At 37.9% G+C, this 21,339-nt stretch overlaps 1 protein-coding gene across 1 annotated transcript in view; it reads left to right on the plus strand.

The window, feature by feature from the left end:
- The window catches only part of HECW2 (HECT, C2 and WW domain containing E3 ubiquitin protein ligase 2), a 288,426-nt gene that overhangs the window by 219,423 nt on the left and 47,664 nt on the right, over positions 1-21,339 (plus strand). The window contains exons 17-20 of the mRNA XM_007953146.2: positions 1,894-1,977; positions 7,075-7,184; positions 19,417-19,537; positions 21,053-21,166. Coding sequence (XP_007951337.1) covers positions 1,894-1,977; positions 7,075-7,184; positions 19,417-19,537; positions 21,053-21,166 — 429 coding nt within the window. The remainder of the gene's footprint in view (positions 1-1,893; positions 1,978-7,074; positions 7,185-19,416; positions 19,538-21,052; positions 21,167-21,339) is intronic.

A 21,339-nucleotide genomic window follows, 5' to 3' on the forward strand; every position in this document is an offset into this window, starting at 1 on the left:
TGATGGGCTCAAGTATAGCAGGGATTGTGGGGCTGGTGCGGGATCGGGCAGTGTTTCGTTCTGCTGTGCATGGGGTCGCTATGAGTTGGAAACGACTCGACGGCACTTAACAACAACAACAAAGGTTAGATGCTTCATATATTCATATATTATTTAAAATGGATCTAGCCAGATGAAACCAAGGACTTTATTCTAGTTATCATTTCTAGGAAGCTATGTGGCTGGGGCAAATCTGTTTCTGTGCATTAGGGAATTTTTTATCTGAACAATTAAAACTTGCCTTCTACCTCATTGCCTTCAAATCTGTTAGAAATCTTAAAAGAATTCAGAATTTGGAAATTTAAAATTGAGCAAAACTTTATGAAAATGTCAAATGGAAATATAAGATTTCCTAAAGATAATAACTAAGGAAGGTTGGGCAATCTACTTCCGTAGTGATACCACCTTGGAAACCCAAGGAGGGGTCGCTATGAGTTGGGGCCAACTCGATGGCACATAACAACAATAAAGATAATAACTAAATCTAAATATTTATATCAGAGATTGAGGTACAGAAATCATGATCAAATATATTGTCATTAGCATTCAGAACAAAATTGCATCTCTGTTGGCTCCTATGTTCTAACCACATGTCGTATTTTCAGTACTAGTAGATAGTTTATGTTATTTTTTCCTCATTTTATGCAAATTAGTGCTGGTGTGTTGTGAAATACTGTAAAGGAAATGAGCGAAAGCAACCATGAAAAATTTTATTAAAATTGTATTCATATAATGTATTATTCATATAAAATTCTATTCATATAATACATTGAAATATAAATATGAAGATGACTCATCAAACAAGAAGGGAAAAACTAGCATTATCACATCTATTACAAAAGCAGTCATGGAAATAAGCCACACTGTTGTGTTTGACATACATATGTATACATTTGGGAGATCTGGTGGTGTAGTGCCTAAGGCACTTGACTGCTAACCAGAAGGTTGGTGGTTCAAACCCATCAGCCACTCCTTGGAAGGAAGATTGGGCAATCTACCTCCATAGTGATGCTGCCTCGGAAACCCAAGGAGCGGTTGCTATGAGTTGGAGACCACTTGATGGCACATAACAAAAACAACAACAACATATATATATTTATATAGATATACACACAGTCTATTGCACTGGCCCTAATAACTCGAGAGAAGAGCTGTATGCTTTTATATTTATTGTGCATAGAGACAGCTTCTAAATAGGAATAAGCTCATCACAAGTAACTTAGAGGTATATTCCCAGGAATATAGATAAATATCTCCACACAGTCCATTACTGGCATAGCAAGATCAGCCTGAATGGTCAGACTGTTGCTTAGGTTTTAGACCCAAACAGACTTTAACTCAAAGAAGAGATGGAGTTTTATTGGCTGGATGGTACTATTATCTACACTCATACTTGGAGAGCAAAATGATGAAGGCAATAAAAGAATCCTTTTTTTCCCCCCAAATAACAAAAACCAAACTCACTGCCATTAAGTCAGATCCGACTCATAGCAACCCCTCCTTGGGTTTTCGAGGCAGTATCACTATGGAAGTAGATTGCCCCATCTTCCTTCCAAGGAGTGCTTGTGGGTTTGAACCTCTAGCCTTCTGGTTACAGTTAGATGCCTTAGGCAGTATGCCACCAGAGCTCTTAAATAGAGCTGAGCAATATTGATGCTCATTAGGTCTTCCTTGAAGGCAAGGACCTCCTCTCTCTTGTGGATCTGTATTCCTAGGATGTATGTGACAGATAATAGATACCCAAAATGTTGTTACTATTATTAAAAAAAAAAAAAAAAAAAAAGGCATGTGAAGCACTGAATTATACCTCAAAAGCCCACATAGATATTTTGAGCTATTTCTTTGCTTGAACAGGGAGAAGATTCAGTTTATCCGAACTGAAGGAACTCCGGGATTGGTGCGTCTCTCAAGTGATGCAGATCTTGTTATGTTGCTGAGGTATGTAACACTAGATTTTTTAAGTAGAGATTCTCCTGTCAGCAAGTACAATGGATTATTTTAGAAAATAATATGCAAATATTGGGAATGTCTCTTTTATTCTTCAAGACTTATAGAAACACTGATGTTGAAGATTTAGGATGCTGAATTAGTGAAAATTTGTTTTTGATTGCCTTTCACATCACTAATTTCTGTTTGATTTTTTTTTCTCTTTACCCTACTGGAAAAGGTATCCAAGAAGGGAAAGTTTGCAGAGACCTATGAATAGAATTTCCCTCTCATAAAACAGAACAGAAGAGTAGCTAAATAAAGTACACCCCTTCAGAGTAGAATAGAAGTCATCAATTATTTTCTGTCAGGTTTTTTTTTTTCCCTTAAAATGCCTTGTTCCTTTTTGCTGATTCAAGACATTATTTATTTTCTTTATGTTTTGAGAATTTAGGTTTGGGAAATCAGACCAGAAAGTTGCAATTTAGTCATTGGTACTCACTGCCAACTTGATAGCCCTTCATTAAAACTGACTAATTGTATTTTATTTCCTGATGGGTAGATCAGCTTTGGTTTTAAAATTTATACTAAGTTAGATGGGAAACTAGCAGTTTTCAAAAAACTTTCTCATTTTTAATATTATCCCTCAAATTCAAATAGGCCAGTGCAAAATAATGCTTTGCTTTGGACACCCACCCCTGCAACCTCTGTAGAACTGAAGAGGATGTCAAGCTGAGCCACTCGGGCAGTATTTGTTTATACCAGAATGATAATGATCTCATTCTTGTTATTCATAGTGATCCTGACTCTGACCATTTCTACTGCTCACTTGATACTTGCCATAATTGTAAAACCAAAGCCAAAAGTTATTTTCCTTTACTGTATAGTTGATGCATAATTAAAAGGGATATAATCACTTTCCAAAGGCGCCCTGGTGGTACAGTCATTGAAGAGCTCAACTGCTAACTGAAAAGCGAGCAGTTCCAACCAGCTGCTTTGTGGGAGAAAATGTGGCATTCTGCTTCCGTAAATATTTACAGCCTTGGAAACCCTAGAAGGCAGTTCTACTCTGTACAGTAGGGTCACTATAACTCAGAATCAACTTGCTGGCAATGGATTAATCACTTTACTTAGATACTTTGCTTGACTCTGAACAAGACCTTGGGATAAAGAGGTCACTGTTCAGTCTAGGAGGTGATTTTGAAAGCAGGATAATTTAGTTGGTAATAAAATAGTAAGCTGTGTTCCAAAATTTTGGCTAGGTTACAACTCTTTTACATCATTCCAGAAATCTAAGGCTTTTGCATTTACACTGAAAAAATATGCTGTTAGATTTATTTTTTAAAAATTACAAAGAAAAATTACTGCTTTGTTAAATAATCTCTTCATTTAACAAATCTCTCTTAAATAATCTTTAGATACCCACCAGACTCACTGCCATCGAGTCAATTCTGACTCTTAGTGACCCTGCAGGACAGAGTAGAACTGCCTCAAAGGATTTCCAAGGCTATTAATCTTTATGGAAGCAGACTGCCCTATCTTTCTTCTGAGACACAGCTGGTGGTTTCAAACCTCCAACCTTTTGGTTGGCAGCTCAGTGCCTTCACAACAGTGCCACCAGAGCTCCCTAATGTTTAGATGGTATAGTCTTAAATATTTTAAGTTACAACCTACTTTAGAGTATTTGTACTTTGAGAAACAACACAGTTGGCATGAGTTTCTAGGAGTTAGATAGTTGAATTCAAAAGTATTTGAAAATTATTTCCATGTAAAGAGTAATACTATATTTTCCCCTTTGGGAAAATAAGCATATGCTCTGTAGCTAATAGGCCTGTGGAGAAGCATGAGAAATTCCCTTATATATAATAGCTCTATATGAGGGAGCCGTGGTGATGTAGTGATTAAAGAACTCAGTTGCTAAGCAAGACGCTGGCAATTTGAACCTACTGTCTGCTCCACAGGAGAAAGATGAGGCAGTCTGCTTCCATAAAGATTTACACCCTTGAAAACCCTATGATGTGGTTCTACTGTATTCTATAGTGTTCTGAGTCAGAATCAACTTGATGGCAGTGGGTTTTTTTTTTTTTTTTTTTAAATAACTTACACACAAATTATGCTCTTCAATATTATATTTTTACTTGATTGAGCAATCAAAATGTACTTATTATTTTAAGAATGGCACACAGTGGCACACTATATGACAGACATGTGCATGCTTAAAAAAAACCAAAAAAAACCCTCACTGCCATTGAGTCGAATCCAACTCATAGCAACCCCTCTATGGAAATAGATTGCCCAATCTTCATTCTGAAGAGTGGCTGGTGGGTTTGAACCTCCAGCCTTCTGCTTAGCAGTCGAATGTCTTAGGCACTATGCCACCAGCCTTCTCATCTTATCATTAAATAATATTACTGAAAGATTATTGAAAAATGTTAGTTTTATACATATCCTCAATTCTTTCTTTTTTTTTTTTTTTTAAGTTTCCTTTGAAATTCCAGTTATTTGAATCAGTGACTCTGTAAACTCAAGCACTGAACTTGCTACATTCATTGTAGGAGACTTTTTTGTTTTTTTTAAACTTTATATATTCCTTACAAAGCAAAATCACTTCTGGTACAGATGGACTTGATTAGCAGTAAGCTGCAATGTAAAGGTGTAGTATAGCTCTAAGAACTTATCCTATTTAAAATAAATAGCATGAAGTTATTTTCCAATACGTCTATTATGAAGCTAAGGAATTTTAAAATCATCTTGTTATATTTATTATTGATTAGTATACTTCATATATAATTCACCCCATCTAAAAACATATTTCTACAGAGACACTCCTTTTTTTCCCTTGGTTCCACTCATTTCTATAAAGGAATGATGGTCTTATTACCATGGACAAGCATTCAGAGGAGCCATCTGGATTTATCTCATCTGTACCCTTTATAACATTTTGACATAGTTCTGTATTGAAGTGCTTATGAAAGTCAGTTGCAGAAAATATATCCTATAATCTGCTTTATGAATATAGTGTGAATAACAGTTTATACTTTTTCTTCATTTTATGAGCTCACTAACTTCATTATTATACCAAATGATCAGTGTTTCCAAACTTTCTGATACAGCACCCTTCGTGTCTCAGTGATTTTTTTCACAGTGTCCTAGACCGAAAGAAATAACTAACAATTCTGTTTAAGTACTTAGGTCCACACAACTTAATGAGTATTTATATTCTAACAACTTAGCCATTTAAAGTTAGGATATTCCTAACTTGGAGGAAAAATATACTTTTATATCATCCTGGAATAACCACAGTTACTTACAACTGGGATTTTTGTACCTGTTCAGTGTAAAACTTCTCAAACTTGGAATCAGATTGTACACTGTCACCTACATTTCTGTTCTACATTGTTTTTCCTGCAGTACTTGCTTTCTGTCCCATCAAATGCCAAAAACCCAACTCCACAAATTATGATTCCTCCAAAGGAAAGTAGTATGATGTAATGTTTAAACTGAACTACCTTGAGCTAGTAGTTCACACAGTGTTCAAAACTTAAGATATCCTGTGGCACCCATGAATTTGTTGGGGGTGCCACAGAGGTCCTCAGCATATAGTTTTGGAAACATAAGCTACAATAAACACATTTAACATCTTCATCAGAGAGAGAAGTCAAGGAGCTTTGAAACATTTTTGGTTGACACTTCCCAGTAAGGAACTGTGCTATATATAACTTGGTCATTTCTGTATTTTTTTGTGAATGTCATTCATTATATTTTTTAAGACCTAGAAAAGTCAGTGGAATATGGAAAGGAAGCCCATGCCTTTTTTTCATATATATATACTTTTAATATATGTATTTTTGAAAAATATATAGATCAATGGTCAATAATTCATGTTAAGAAAAAGTCTACCTTGTAATGGAAGGAGAAATAAATAAAGACAGGATAAAACATATTAAAGCCTTTCTAATCAAAATTAGTCATAATATTTCTGCTTATCTAAAATAGCACTCTAAACATAGGCTGATTTTGGAGAAGATGTTTCTCATTCCTGGACTAGAATACTATACAGAAGGTAAAAGGAATAAATTAGATCCTTATGTATCAACACAGATAACAGAAATATATTGCTGAGTGAAGGAAAACCTCCAGAATGCTACATACTTGCATAGCATTTATGTGATTCTTAAAATTTATAGGGCAAAACTATATATTATTCATATATAAGGAAGACTGGGCAATCTACTTCTGTAGAGATACTACCTCAAAAACTCAAGGAGGGGTTGCTATGAGTCAGAATTGACTTGACAGCAGTGAGTTTAGTGGGGTTTGTTTTTTTTTTTTTTTTTGAGTTTATATTATATATAATTATTTTAATTAAAAACAAGAATTATTTTTTTAATTCTATCTTGTCAAGTGTTTATGGTTTTGAGCTTAGCAATCAATGGCACTCTTCTTTATCATAATATTTAATGAAAAGTCTGAGATTCCAAGATCTCAGATCCGTTGGTTACTATCTTTTAGAAGAGCATTAGAAACTGAAATTTCAGTATGTAAGAGAAAGAGGGCAGTTGAATAATCGCAGAACAATATCATGACATTCTGCAAACAGTATAAAGCCAGGATATACCGGAAGCTAATTATTTAGGAGTTGTAATTCTTTAGGAGGAGTTTTGTTTTATTTTGCTTTTAATTCTTGGTTAAACTCTAAGCTCTTTGAAAACCGAGACCCTGTTGTATGTTTCTTGGAATGAAGACTTAGAACATACTTTGTGTATTTAAACATTGTCTACTGTGTTTGAAATTTATTTCCAAATCTGAAACTCAGGTACTATTTTCAGAAAAACACTTAAACTTAGATGTTAAAGTTAAATAAGAATCAATGTTGTTCAAATTTGATAGGAAAACTTGCAAATAACCACAGGTTTTACAAAAGTGATGACAGCTTTTGTCCCAAGGATTACCTGCAGGAGAAGGAACCAGTGCTCCTTTGAGATGGGAACCAGACCATGGATGAAATGGGTCAGAGTGAGAAATGAAAGATCCTGTGCATTATGGAAACAAGGCCTCCAGACACTCTGCTTTGGCTGAAGTACATCTTCTGTTTCTTGTCTTCCTCAGTTTATTTGAAGAAGAGATAATGTCATATGTGCCTCCACATGCCTTACTGTACCCCAGCTACTGTCAGTCCCCACGTGGCTCCCCTGTGTCCTCTCCTCAGAACTCGCCAGGTGAGTCCCCATTCTTTTTGCAGTGAATTCTTGGGGGAATTTTCTCCTTGACAAAGGGAACACTTTGTATACATTTGTAGTGTTAGCAGAGGTTCTTGTTGTATACCATTTATCATGTCTCAGGATGGACTTATTTCTGTCAGGATTCATTTTGACAGAAAAATCATGACATTTCAGACCAGGAGGATCAATCTTAGTTAGTACTATAACATATTCAGATATAGAATTTACTTCTTACTAAGTTATATTATGCCTAACAGATCTTGGAAAATATGTGTGCACAAAATATTATGATAGCTTTTGGATTTAAGAAGTTCTAATTAGAAGGCCTGTTGATGGATATTTTTAAAAATCTTAAGAAATAATATAGAATTAGTGGACATCAAAAAGTTCCCAAGAAATAATATATAATTAAAATTAGTCAATTTAATGGACTTCAATATTTTTCCCCAAAATATTCACCACTTCTTTTTGATAGGAAGAACAGAGGTACATAGGCAGATAGAATGTGTTGACAGATGAAACAATCTAACATTAAGTTCAAAGTCTTTTGGAAAGACATGGTATGAATAATGGAGTAAATTAATGAATGATAGAAAATGCAGCCTAGCCCCCCCTTTTTTTTTAAAGCAAGGTTCTCACGATGTTGACAGAACATCAGCTATATTTATCTTTATTGTAGACAACGTATTGTTCGCACTTTAACAGCTATCAGAATTTAAAGCTATTCCAACAGAAATCCAAACTCCTTATGTGTCATAAAAACCTGCTGTATGTTCTTTGATATAGAACATGTGTTCTTACATACTGCTATGATAATAAAGCTATAGCCTAATTGAGTACCACAAACAGGAAAAGGTCTATTAATATGTTCATTTAACTCAGATTTATTGAGCATCCAGCTATGATCCAAGCAATGAATTAGACCCTGGTGCAACACAGATGAATAATATGCTCCCTGCCTTTGAAGGATTCATGGTGGAGCAGTTGCAGGCAAGTGAGTCAACAAATGACTCTGTAAAGCTCTGTGGTTAGTCCTGTAATAAAGATATGTGCGGGAACACAGATGTGGGGACAATGATTTCTTCAGAGTTGAGGATCGAGTGTTTGGCAAAAGATAAAGGCAATAAGTAAAGTGGAACCTTGAGAGATGGTACGAGGACCCTACCAGGTGGACCAAGGGAAAGAGGACATTTTAGGCAAGGGAACAGCATAAGTTAAGCCATAGAAGCATAAAAGTAGCATAGAGCAAGCTAAGGAGCACAAGTGAAAGAAATCCTCAAAGCTCAGGGAAGTTCTCAAAACTTAGGTTAGGACCAGTTGGACATCGAAGCCTTACTTTATGATCCATGTGGAGCCACTGGATGTCTATAACCACAGGAATACCAATAATGTGTCTGTCACACAAAGATCACTTTGGTGTTAGTATGGAGGATGGATCAGAGGACAAGAGATTGAAGTGAGAGAAAATAGTTGGGAAACTATTGTGTTAACCCAGGTGGTATGAAAGGCAAGACTAGGCAGTGACAGTGGTGATAGAGATAAGGGTGTGGACTCAAGTGAGGTGTAGAATGACGTCATTATGACTTTGCATGCAGATAGAATGTAAAAACAAAACAAACAAAAAACTCACTGCCCTGGAGTCAGTTCTGACTCATAGTGACCCCCACTGGGTTTCCAAGGCTGTAAGTCTTTACAGAAGCAGACTACCCCATCTGTCTTCTGCAGAGCAGCTGGTGGGTTCAAACCACCAACCTTTTTGTTAGCAGCCAAATGCCTTAACCACCACACCACCAAAGCTCCTTAGAAAGAATGTAAGGGTTGAAGAAAAGGGACGTGTCAAGGCAGACTGGATCCCACCTCACTCTGCCTAGACTACCAAGCTGATATTAACACCATTCCCCAAGAAAGGAAAAAGATTGGAATAGGCAAGAGGAGTCAGATGCACTTGTTTTTGGACATGTTTTATTGAAGCACGGTGCCTAAAGCATCTGACTGCTAACCAGAAGGTTGGTGCTTCAAACCCAACAGCCAGTCCACAGAAGCAAGACTGGACAATCTATTTCCATGAAGATTTACCACCTCAGAAACCCAATGGGGGTCAGAATTGACTCAATGGCAGTGGGTTTGGTTTTGTTTTTTAGAGATACTCAAAGATAAGTGGAAAAGACAGTCAGTTATGGAGCTCAGGAGAGATGTGCAACTAGGAATATAGATGTACTGGTGGCATTTAAAGTCCAGAGTGAAGAGTGGTGGAACTAAGGAGGACAAAAACCAAAAACTAAATAAACTCACTGCCATTGAGTCAATTCCAACTCATAGCTACCTTAAGTTAAGTTTGTGTGCCAACTTGGCTGGGCCTGGTTGAGTGGCTGGGCAGCTGAATGTATTTATTCCCCATGTTAAGACTGGTAATTAACTCCATGGTGGAATCTATTGGAGCAGCTGAGTAGCTGCTTTTGGGAATATGCTCTGCTTCCCGTATATAAGAAACAGTGTTGGGAATGGTCTCTAGCCTTTTGGTACATTTGACTCCTGCATGTAGCCAAGTCATTGTTAAACAGCCTGCCATGCCCTGCTGATCTTGGGACTTCATCTAGACTTGAATTAGTGGCCTGCCATGTTGTTTGGTAACAATGGGACTGTGCCTTTTTACTTGTCAACCTTGGGCTTGTCAGCCTCAGCAGCCAGCAGCTGTCTGAATGGAAAAAAAAAAAAAAAAGCCTCCAGCTTCAGTGGGCCAGGAGCAGGAGGCAGAACTGAAGCCCAAGGTTGAGGGGCTTTCACCCAGCCCCTACAGCCTGGTACTTTGAACTCAGACTTAAAACCTCCAAAACTGTAAAAGAAAAAACTCCTGCTTGTTCAAGTGCCCCCCACCCACCCACCCAATTTATGGTATATTCCTGCCAGAGCTGCAGTAGGTAACCAAAACCCTATCCTATACAATAGAGAAGAACTGTTTCATAGGGTTTCCAACACTGTAGTCTTTAAGGAAGCAGACTGCCTCATCTTTCTCCCATGGAGTGGCTGATGGGTTTGAACCACTGACCTTTTTGTTAGCAGCTGAATGCCTTAGACCTCCACCACCAGAACTACTCAGTGAGGACAAGTCAGTGAAAAGAGGAGAAAATAGAGGATAGTGATGAAGGAACCCTGGTATTTAAGGATGGGCTGAGATAGAAGAGCAAGTGAAAGAAAAAGGGCCAACAGATTTGGAGGAGAATTAGGAAAGTCTTTCCAAGGGAGCCAGGTTTTGAGGATGAGGTAGTGATTAAGAGGACTCAATGCTCAAAGGTTAAGGAAGGATGAGGTCTGAGAAGAAGCCATTAGATTTAAAAATCATGAAGTTATATATGGGCTTCACCCAAGCAGTTTCCCTGAAGTAATAAATCATAAACTGGATTGTGAGCAGCTAAAGAATGAATGATAGAAGATGTAAAGTAAAAACTAGGAATGGAAAATACTCTTTTCCTGAAATATAGAGGTGAAAATAAAACACAATAGGGCAGTAGTTAGAAGGACAGGGAGAGTTAACGGAGGCTTTTAGGGTGGGAAAGTTGAGCATGTGTGTGTAAAAAAGTCAGATCGGGGGAAAGGAAAGTAGTTTATTGAAAAGGGCAAAGAAGTAATAGCCACTAGAGCACAAGCCATAGGAAGACAAGGCACTGGAGTCAAAAGCATAGATCAGGTTTGGCACAAGTTTAAAGATGTAAGGAAGGAAATTGAAATTCACAGCTGGTCTCAGTCACTTACCAACTCTGAGATGTTGGGCAATTTACCTTCCTCACTGAACTGGTATTCGTTTTTCTGTAAAGTAGACATAATAGTAATCACCACCCATGGTCATTTTGGGGGAGAGCAGCTAGTCTGATGCCTGGAACGTAACAAGAATCTAGTAAATGTTCATTCATCCTTTTTCTTTTTTTCTGGAAATCTGATTCTGAACAGTATAGTTTGTCAGTATTTGACCCACAGATAACTAGAATATGTGAATCCATTTCTCCCTGATATGCCAAACTGGCTCCCTTGATGTTTTATCATTCTGAATGGTCTTTATATTGGCAAGGACTTTTACTGAAGTTTAAGACAGGTTGTCCTTTACCTAATGCGTTATGGCCAAAGAAATGAAGTTGTGTGCAGTGTGGCTCATGCCAGTCAGAGCTCTCCTTTCCAGGCCTGGTCTGTGGCTCCATCCTCCCTGAGACAGGAGCAGATCCCCAGAGCCTGTCCCATCTGAACCCTTTGAGAGTGGCTGGCATGTCTCTGTATGAACATCCTCAATGGTGACTAAGTTCACTTCATTATTTAGCATCACATGCATATGAGTAATCCATGATGGTCATAAAATGCATTCTGGAAACTTAAATTTAAAGTTGAACATTTTCCAAAGACATGTATAACCCAAATATGTTTAAATCGCTAGCAGTGTTTGTTGTGGTTTTAATTTTCAATAAGAATTATCTCCATATTTTTGGCCTACTCTCTTTCATTGGGCTTTGTTTGATCTTGAAATTAGGATGGACTGCCTGATAGCAGCTGAAGTAACTATAACCAATCCCACATGGTACAGGGGCAAGACTAACTAAACCTGTGGAGTAATCTCTTCAGTTTCTTTGAGTAAAATAGCCTTTTACCAGTTCTTCCTGAAGTTTTTGTGAAAGCAACATTTCAAACATTTTAAAAAGTGATCCGTCTCTCCTTATGGCTAGAATTTCACCATTTTTAGTGGGTTGAGACTAATACTGGAAATTATGACAATAATAAATTTTAATGATCTTCACTCTAAACCCCTAGGAAACCTGGTAAACTTTCCACTCTTCTCCTCATTCCAAGCACGTTTACAATGTCTTTTCAAGTACAGGGGGTGGGAGGGAGGAGTTGGAAACTTTGACTCACTGATTTTTGCAGCTGTTTGAGTGCTCACCTAAAATTTGTCAAAATTTTGGAATGTGAAGATTTGTTTTTCTAGGACCATTACAGTGTTAACCCTGACCTCAGCTATGCCAGAAGGAAAAGATTTTCCAAATACCATATGGTTTATTATGCCAAATATGGAACCCAGAAGTTTATTTAAGGATCTTTTGTAGCAGCACATTTCTAGGAATCTAAATGCAGTAACACCTAATTTATCTAATACTGTTGGAGATGTGCTAACTTATGTCAGTTTTCCAAGTAACTGAAGCTATGGTGTTTTTAAGTGCCAGAAAATGTTTGTTTAATCCACCATTTGCTGGAACCCTTTCAAAAATCCATTATATTTTTCCTGTTTCCTTATATACAGTACATTGAGGATTCGCAAGATTATTTTGGATCATTGTGACAATGAGTTATGGTACAAAGCTGTTGTTACTGAGTAGAACTGGATAACCTGGAAGATAATACCAGCACTGGGCTACACTCAACAGAAATAAAGCAGACTCAGCACTAAAGAGCCGTAGGGTCTTTACTGAAGGTTGCCTGAGGAAGTGAGAGGAAATGATTTCTCCCAGCCTGCGACTCTCTGAGGGTCTTCTTTTCCTATCTCTTCCCTTATCCAAATCTTAGCATCTTAGCAATTGCTTATTTCATCACTTGCTCTTTTCAAGAACAATCTCTCTGTCTTTTCTTTGTTCTTTCTCTCCATCTTCCCCACAGTCCCTGAAATAACTGCACTTATTTTTATAAAGAGTGTTCTATCCCTTATCTTTACTCAACCCTACAAAGGTGATCCAGGACGCAAATAGCACAAAGGAAGGATGCACCTTGGGCTGGTAGGAATGGAGGAGCTGTGATTCCATAGATTCAAGGAAACTTGCAGATACTGCCCTTGCCACAGTATAGAAGTGTGTTGTTTTGGTTTGTTTTCAGTCCCGTTTACCCCCTTCCCCTAGTACTGTCAAGGGATGCTCTCATTGGTACACCCTTCAGCTTTCCCTTTTTGATGACTTGCTTCTCATTTGTCAGGGTCTAAGAGATCAAGTTCTCAAAGTATCAAGTTTTTGTTTGTTTTTGATAAATGCCATGCCAATGAGACCATCAGCAAGCTCAGAACAATGCACTGAGGGTCTTTTACTTCTCTCAGGGAGTAAGCAAAAATACAAGGGCTTCAGTAGTGCTTGTGCTTTGTGTCATCAATTTTAGAGGGTTTGGGGGTTTTGTTTTGTTTTAAGTTCCAGTGTTCAGCTATGTTCCAGAAGATGGAGTCTGCCAGCTATTATTATATTCTTCAATGGTTTGTTCTCATTCACTAACAGGGAATGTAAAATAAGATCCAAGACACCCTAAAATGATCCAAGACTATTCTCATGTCACCTGAAGTATTTTATCATGTAGGATTCTTTAGTTTGTATGTAACTATGCAGTTTTTAACAGTCAATTGAAATAGTGTAACCCTTTGTATGGAAGTCCTTTGAGTCCCTGGCTGGTGCAAATGGTTAACATGCTCAGCTGCTAACCACAGAGTTGGAGGTTTAAGGCCATCCATAGGTTATCTCCGAAGAAGAACTTGGTAGTTTACTCTTACACACATGGGGTCACTATGACTTGTAATTAAGTCCCTGGAAACTGGTTAGCAACAATGAAGAAAAAAAATTTAATATTGTTTATTGAATTTTTTTTCCTGAAAGTAAGTGATGTAATGCTGATTATCCAAATTGGTCCTTCATTTGATCATTTACTATAGGTAGCATTGATCTTTTTGTATCTGGCATTCTTTTTTAAGATGATAATGACTTTAAAATTACTCCCTTTATAGAGTATTGTATCCTAGAACTTCACTTACAGATATGGTTCCTATACAATTCTATTAGCTCAGTCTTCTGAGAACATTTTTGAGTGGAAGCAGTATCGCTCCTGCCCTGGAATTTCTTGGCAGTTGCACCTGACTTGCAGTAAGAATTTGACAAGGGCCAATAGCGTAATTTACTGTAATTGTTAAACCATGAAGTAATGTGTAAATGATTTTTTTCATAATAGAACTATGAGCAAAAGAATTTTTGCTCTTAATGATTTATATCTCTAGAATCTCCATAATTGAATCCTTTTATGTGCAGTGTAAATGGAGTCAGAGCTAATTTTTATCAAGTGTCTGAACAGATATTGATGGAATTCATTATAGCATTTTCCACATCCTTTTAAGCATCTCATATTATCCAGCAATAGTATATGTGTTGGTTTTTAATGTAATCAACTCTCAAAGAATCGTGTTTCTTTTGAGTTCTGGAAGATTTTCATGCAGTCCTTTGTTCTTCTTTTTTCCTCTTTCCTATCAATGATCATGCTCTTGAAAGCTGATTCATTATGGCTGCTTCTGGGGCTGCCTGGGTTTGCTACACTGCAGTTTTTCAGATTGTGCACCAACATATATTTTCTGCCACCCCAGAGTGAGCTTATACTGTGTTGTGCTCCCTCTCAGCCATCGAGGAGAGCACCTTGTGTTCATGAAGATGGTGTACCTTCATGTTGCAAATGATGCCTTTCAAACACACAGGAAACGTTCACCCTTTGTTTGTCCCTGGATGCTGCTCAGGTGTTTCATTGCTTGCACGGTAAAAAACCTAGAGAATAAAGGGGTCTCAACCTTGGTTGCACAGTGGAATCATCTGGACAGTTTTAAAAGACGCCGATGCTTGGGTCCCACCCCAGACATTCTGTTGTAACGCGTCTTGGGTGTGTCCTGAACTGAATTGCTATTTTAAAATACTTCTATGTGATTCTATGAGGCATTGACAGTTCAGTGGTAGAATTCTTGCTATCCATGCAGAAGACCCAGCTTCATTTAATGGCCAGTGCACCACCACTCTGTTGGTGGGGGCTTCTGTGTTGCTATCATGCAGAACAGGTTTCAGCAGAGCTTCCAGACTAAGGCAGTCTAGGAAGAAAGGCGTGGCATCTGTCCCCTAAAATCAACTAATGAAAACCCTATGCTCCTCCACCTTGAAACCAGAAAATCTAGATGGTGCCCAGCTACCGCTACTAAACATTCTGTGATCAGGGACACAATAGGTGAATCCTGATAAAAAGGGAGGAAAATGTGGAACTGAGCTTCAAATTCTTAAATAATCCAGACTTATTGTATCTATTGAGGCCGGAGGAGTCCCAGACTCTAGCTCTAAGTTGCTCTTCAAACCTTGAATTAGAAACTGTACCTTGAAGTCACCTTTAAACTAGGTAATGCTTAGTACAAAGAATAAAGACTGTCACCCTTGAGTATTACATTTTCAAAAATTATTATGTAAGACCAAAGAGTCAACAGCTACTTTAGAACATAGAAGAGAAGCTTGGGGCGGGAAGTCTAAGTAAATGGAAGTAAAACAACTAGAACAGAAATAATGAAAATGTTTACAGCATGTGAAGAATATAACCAATGTGACTGATCATTATGCCAAACCTGAGTAATGGGAGTGGGTTTTGCTATGTATATTTTTCACCAAAAATAAAATTGAATATTGAAAAAAAAGGAAAGAAAACTCTATGGATCACAACAGTCTGACCCACAACCACTGGGGTAGCTTTTCCTTCTTACCATGAGTTGGAGGCCAACCCTACTGGCAGCTGACATCAACAACAAGTGATTGTAATGTGCAGTTAGTTAAGAGTGAGAACCACTGCCTAGAAGTCTCTTCTACATCCCAAATCTTTTAAAGCCAAGGTTATTTATCTTATTTATGATGTTGGCCAGCCTTTTGGGTGAAAGATTTGTAACTATACAAACAGTTATCTGCACAGATAAATAATAGACCAATAACTAATTATGTAAACACCCATTCCTAAAACTCTAATACATTTTCTCATGTCTTTATTATTCACCTCTATTTCAGATAATGACTGCTGATACTTATTATAATGGCACTTTTATGTGACAGGCTCTATACTAAGTGTTGTGAACACACTAAATCACAGCTATGCCCCGATCTCTCACTTGAACTCCAGTGCTGCATTTTAAAGTGTCTGTAGAGCAATTGCCCACCTAACCAACTGTCACCACCAACTCAGTATATATAGAGTTTACCCTGTCCGTCAGCATCATCTCCCATACTGCTTTTAGCATTAAATAAACCTGGCTCAAATCTCAAATCCGTTCACAGCTATATGACTTGGACAGGAAACTGCATCTTCAGTTTCCTTAGTTGTAAATTGGCAGTGATGGTAATAACACAAAATACTTGTTTCGTAGGCTTGTTGTGAGAACTTCCCAAGATCCTCTATGTAAACTGCACCCTCCCTAACATAGCAAGCACTTTAGAAAGGATTACTGTTACTTTTTTTTAAAATAAAAAAACACTATGTCATCACCAGACCTCTCCATGCCTGTTGCTTACTGACCTACTCCATTGCCCACTTTTATTTGACACTTTGTCTCTCTGAGTCATCCTCTCATTCTCCAGTCTACTTCCTTGTCCCCTCAGGCCTAAATTGCTGCAACAACTCCTAGCTGCATCTCCTCTCTCGCTCTCCTTTCATCTTTCCCACCCTTCATCTGTTCAACACACTATGAAAATAATTTCCTAAATACAACACTGTAATGTTATTTCTTTGCTCAAGAACCTGGAACGGCATCTCACTTCCCAGTGTATCATGCCCTAACTCCTCAGGTTGGTTTTTAATTCCTTCCATAATGTGGCTTCAAAATTTCAGACCAGTCTTATCTCCCGTTTACTCCCCAGCACTCCCCTTCCACTCTAGGTGACCTGATCTCCTTACTGTCTTCTGAGCACGTCTGCAGTACTCATCCCAACTCCTAGGAGTCTCATCCCCAGGGCTCACCTTTTTCCCACATAGATAACGTGGAGGGTATAGCATACACAGAATGTCTCTTTACAAGCCCTGGTTGCAATAAAACCTCTTTCCTGTGTTCTTTTCTATGTTGACCTCTACTTAGACTCATTTACTGCTACTTTTTTATAACATTATCTCTGGCACCACTACCTCCAGGGCCAGGTAGCTGATGTCCATGAATGGCTGTGGCACAGTGGAGAGCCGTCTGCCCATCTGGAGGAACTAGCTGTCTGCTATAGCCCCAGGGAAATGTAGGCCAGTTGTTGCCAGAGTTCCCAAATACTTTTCAAGAGAAAATCTGCATTTTTTTCTTTTAAATTTTCTAATTTTAAAATGTTGGCATTTAATTTAACATCTTTTTATAATATTGTGAAGTCAAATGAAATAGATCTGTAGGGCTGGATGTAGCCCTGGAGCTGTAAGTTTGCCAACTCTGCTTTATAGCTTATATCCCTTAATTTAGGACTTAATAATTTACCAATTGTTTGATAGATTTTATTTCTGTCTGCTCAACTAACATAGCAACACCAGATACCTCATCTTTTCCATTTTAGGCATCTATGACTGAACCTACTACAATTTCAGCAGCTAGTAATAATCATTTTGTAGATATATTTACAATGATTTAAAAAAAAAAAGGAGCGCGAGAGAGGAAGATTAGCTACTGAAGTTGCTTATGTATAAGTCAAATATCTCATGAGATTTGGTTCCTTGATTGGAGGCTAATTAGGATCAAGGTTTCCTGGCACATCACAATTAATGGGCCTAAAACATGTTTAATGCTTCTGTTATACTTCCTGTTTTGTTATGTAGTGCCAAAAAAAGAAACAAGACTCACTGCTGTCCAATCAGATCCGACTCATAGCAACCCCTCCTGCGGCCATAAAAACTTGCAAGCGGCCATCCAAGGCACAACAGTTGGCCTCTATTCACCTGGAACAACAGAGAAAAGAGGAGAACCAGGGAAAGGAGGAGGATATGGAATGTGTGGCTAATTGCCTCTGTAAACAACTTCCTCCTTTACCATGAGATCAGAAGAACTGGATGGTGCCCAGCTATCATTATTGAACATTTTGATCAAAGATTCCATAAAAGAATCCTAATCCAGAGGGGAATATGCAGAACAGAACTTCAGATTCTCATGGAGGATGGATAAACCCCTGAAACTACTGCCCTGAGATAATCTTTATGTCTTAAGCCAAAAATACCCTCTGAAGGCAATTTAAAATCTAACAGTCACTTATCTTAACTAGCAAAAGCAATCTGCCTTGAGCATTGTGCTGTTTTAAGAACCGTCTACTATGTGGGCTCAAATTAGATAAGAACTTTATGGAGGCAGTGAGTTTATGTTAATGAGGGAGGAACAACTCAGAAAAGGAGGAGGAGAATGGTGTACAACTGAAAGAATGTAATCAGTGTGACTGAACCGTACACGTAGGAACTGTTGAATTGCATGTGTTTTGCTGTGCATTTTCTCAACAACAAAAAAATAATTAAAAGTCACACAAAAAAGAGTCACTTAGTAGATTCATTTGTTCAAGAAACAGTTAATGAGCTTATACTATGTGTAATGGGTAAAATTTCATGATTTTTTATTTTCTGGCTTCTTTCATTATGTTGGGAAACATTCAGTGGAAATATCCAGTGTTTCTGCCTGCCTCTGAGTCTGATTCCTATATTAATCATCAATTTTGTGTCCTGGCTTGTTGGTTAGTCACCTTGTGACACAAAGCTGGATTTTTCTATGGAAAGAGGAACAGACTGAGTTACTTACACATTTCATTAATGATACTTGCCACTGAATAACATGTAAGGTATCAAGTACAATATGTACTTGGCAGATATTAAGCATGCAGTAAATATTAGTATTATTTACCCTTTGCCCAACTAGAAGATGTATACCTTCTGCAATTATGACCAAATTATTATTTTAAAACAAGATTATTTGTTATATGAATGAAATATGAAATGTATATAATTATGCCTCTAAATTCATCTTAGTTATAATGCATATTAAAAGACATTTTTGTAGTCACTCAGTAGCCTTCCTTTATTTACCACATACTTTCACATTGAACTTCTTGTCTGGTTGCCATGATATCATCTCAGCAACAAGCAAAGATATTCCACCCTGAACATTAGTTACCATTAGGCATGAGTAACTCTGTTTGACTCATATTAGTTTGGACTGAAAAGGGCAACGTATTTGCCTGATACATGAACACCATTGTAACTATTCAAACAGGATCGTTACTGTCAACCAAAATGCCACGAGGAAGACATCTCTTGAAACCCTGTTTAAACTTTGTTATATCCTTCAACTTAAAGAGGTAAAAATTACAGAAGCTGAAAGTATTGCCTCCTGTTCCTTGTTATCTGTCACCTGATACCCACTGTAGTGTTTTTTCACAGTGATGTGATGAGCATAAGGACATCACACAAATCCAGACTGTCATCTTTCTGTGGTTTGCTCTAGGTACTCAGCGTGCCAATGCCCGGGCTCCAGCCCCATACAAGCGGGATTTTGAAGCCAAACTAAGGAACTTTTACAGGAAGTTAGAGACTAAAGGGTATGGACAAGGCCCAGGAAAATTAAAGTAAGTCAAAGTGATATAAACCGCATGACTTATAGATGATCAAAGGATGAGATATGGTTGGGAATTTAGGAAATGGATTGTGATTTGGGATGAACAGCCTTTGTTTCAGTCGGCATAATTATTTTGGCACTGGTAAATTATAGGACCATATAAAACATAGGTCTGGAATTAAGTATGATTATGGTAAATTTAAGATTCTAAAACAAACAGACTACTTTTCATGTAAAATATAGACAAAATAGAAAGCTTATATTCTTTTTCTCCTGAGAAGTACCTCTTTATTGGCTTACATGTGTTGGATATAAGGCTGTCACAGTATCCTACATTGCATTGTACTGTTTCCTGGCCTGATGTGTGCATGGGAATCCTGATCGGCTCTATTTTGTGAAACAAACATCACTTCTCCAAGAGAATATCTCATGTATGATGTTTCTGCCTTTCTTTATCTACTTCCCTTTTAAATGGGGAAACTGAAACATAATCACATTGGCCTAGAATTGTTTTCATTCCCTATTTACCCACAACTCACCCAGCTACCCCCTCATCTCCACCTCCACCCGTGTCCATGTCCTACCAGACTGCCACTATGCCACCTGAAAGAAGACAAAGAAGGAAGGGTCTCTTTTGCACCCTGGCATGGACCTCAGTGTCTGCATTAAGGTGCGAAGGCCAGACCTACAGTTTTACAGCTGACTGCCCTACATGGGAGGGCTCACTTGATTTAATTCCTGGGTTCCACTTGCACTGCCCTACAAAAGCATCATCCTGCCTAAAACACATGCTACTCTGAGTTTTTCCTTTCTCACAGCGTCACTTAAGAAGGTGACAATCCACTTTCCTGTGTTCAGCCTCACTGTTATCTTCCTTTCCATTATGATTATTTTTTAAGGGCAAATTGATACCTTTTTATGATGGCTTTCATTGTGTCTATCACAAGTGAATTAATTGGCTGAAGACATCATTCATTTGTATCTATCACTTACAGAACCTAAAGATTCACTTAATCTAAAAATTGAGCACAATTGTAAACTCTTCTCTCCCTCTCTCCCTCCCCTCACCTTCTCTCCTTCTTTCTCCTTCTGTCTCTCTGTCCCTCTCCCTCCCAGTCATTTATCTGGGCACTTCGTAATTGAATTCCTTGTCTAGGTGCATTCGGGCTTAGAAGATGACCTCACCAGGTTGTTCTTCTTTTACTAAACAGAAGTTTTGAGTGTGTTGTTTTATGAGCGGTTCCCTATTGAGATAAATGATTTGACTGTTCAGTACAGACTCTCTAGTTATTACAGGTCAAAGGTGGGATGCTTTACTTCCCAGTTAGTCTCTTACATAACTTTTGCTCATGCTGTTAAGAGTTAAACACAAGTGTGTGCTTTATTGCAGACAGCAATGGTATTAAGTAAGGCCACTTCTCACCTAATTAATTGTAGGAAATTGAAATTAAATGGCAAATGCCAGACTCTAAAAAGATGAGGATTAGGAAATAATTTGTTTTTCAAATCATCTCTTTACGGACAGGTTAATTATCAGAAGAGATCACTTACTAGAAGATGCTTTTAACCAGATTATGGGCTACTCAAGAAAAGACCTGCAGAGAAATAAGCTGTATGTCACCTTTGTCGGGGAGGAAGGGTGAGTGGAACAGAGAAGTGGCCTGTGGAACCCAGGCTGCGGCTGTAGGGCCGGATGTTTCGCCACATTGACATCAGTGTGGTTGCCTGAAACAGGAAATCCTTCTGGCAGGAAATGCAGTTCTCATACACTTCAACCTCTTTTTTTTTTTTCCTTACAGCTTCCTCTGGTTT

The sequence above is a fragment of the Orycteropus afer genome, unplaced genomic scaffold (genome assembly GCF_000298275.1).
Source record: "Orycteropus afer afer isolate SDZICR_OR568_19922 unplaced genomic scaffold, OryAfe1.0 scaffold00374, whole genome shotgun sequence".
NCBI lineage: Eukaryota > Metazoa > Chordata > Mammalia > Tubulidentata > Orycteropodidae > Orycteropus > Orycteropus afer.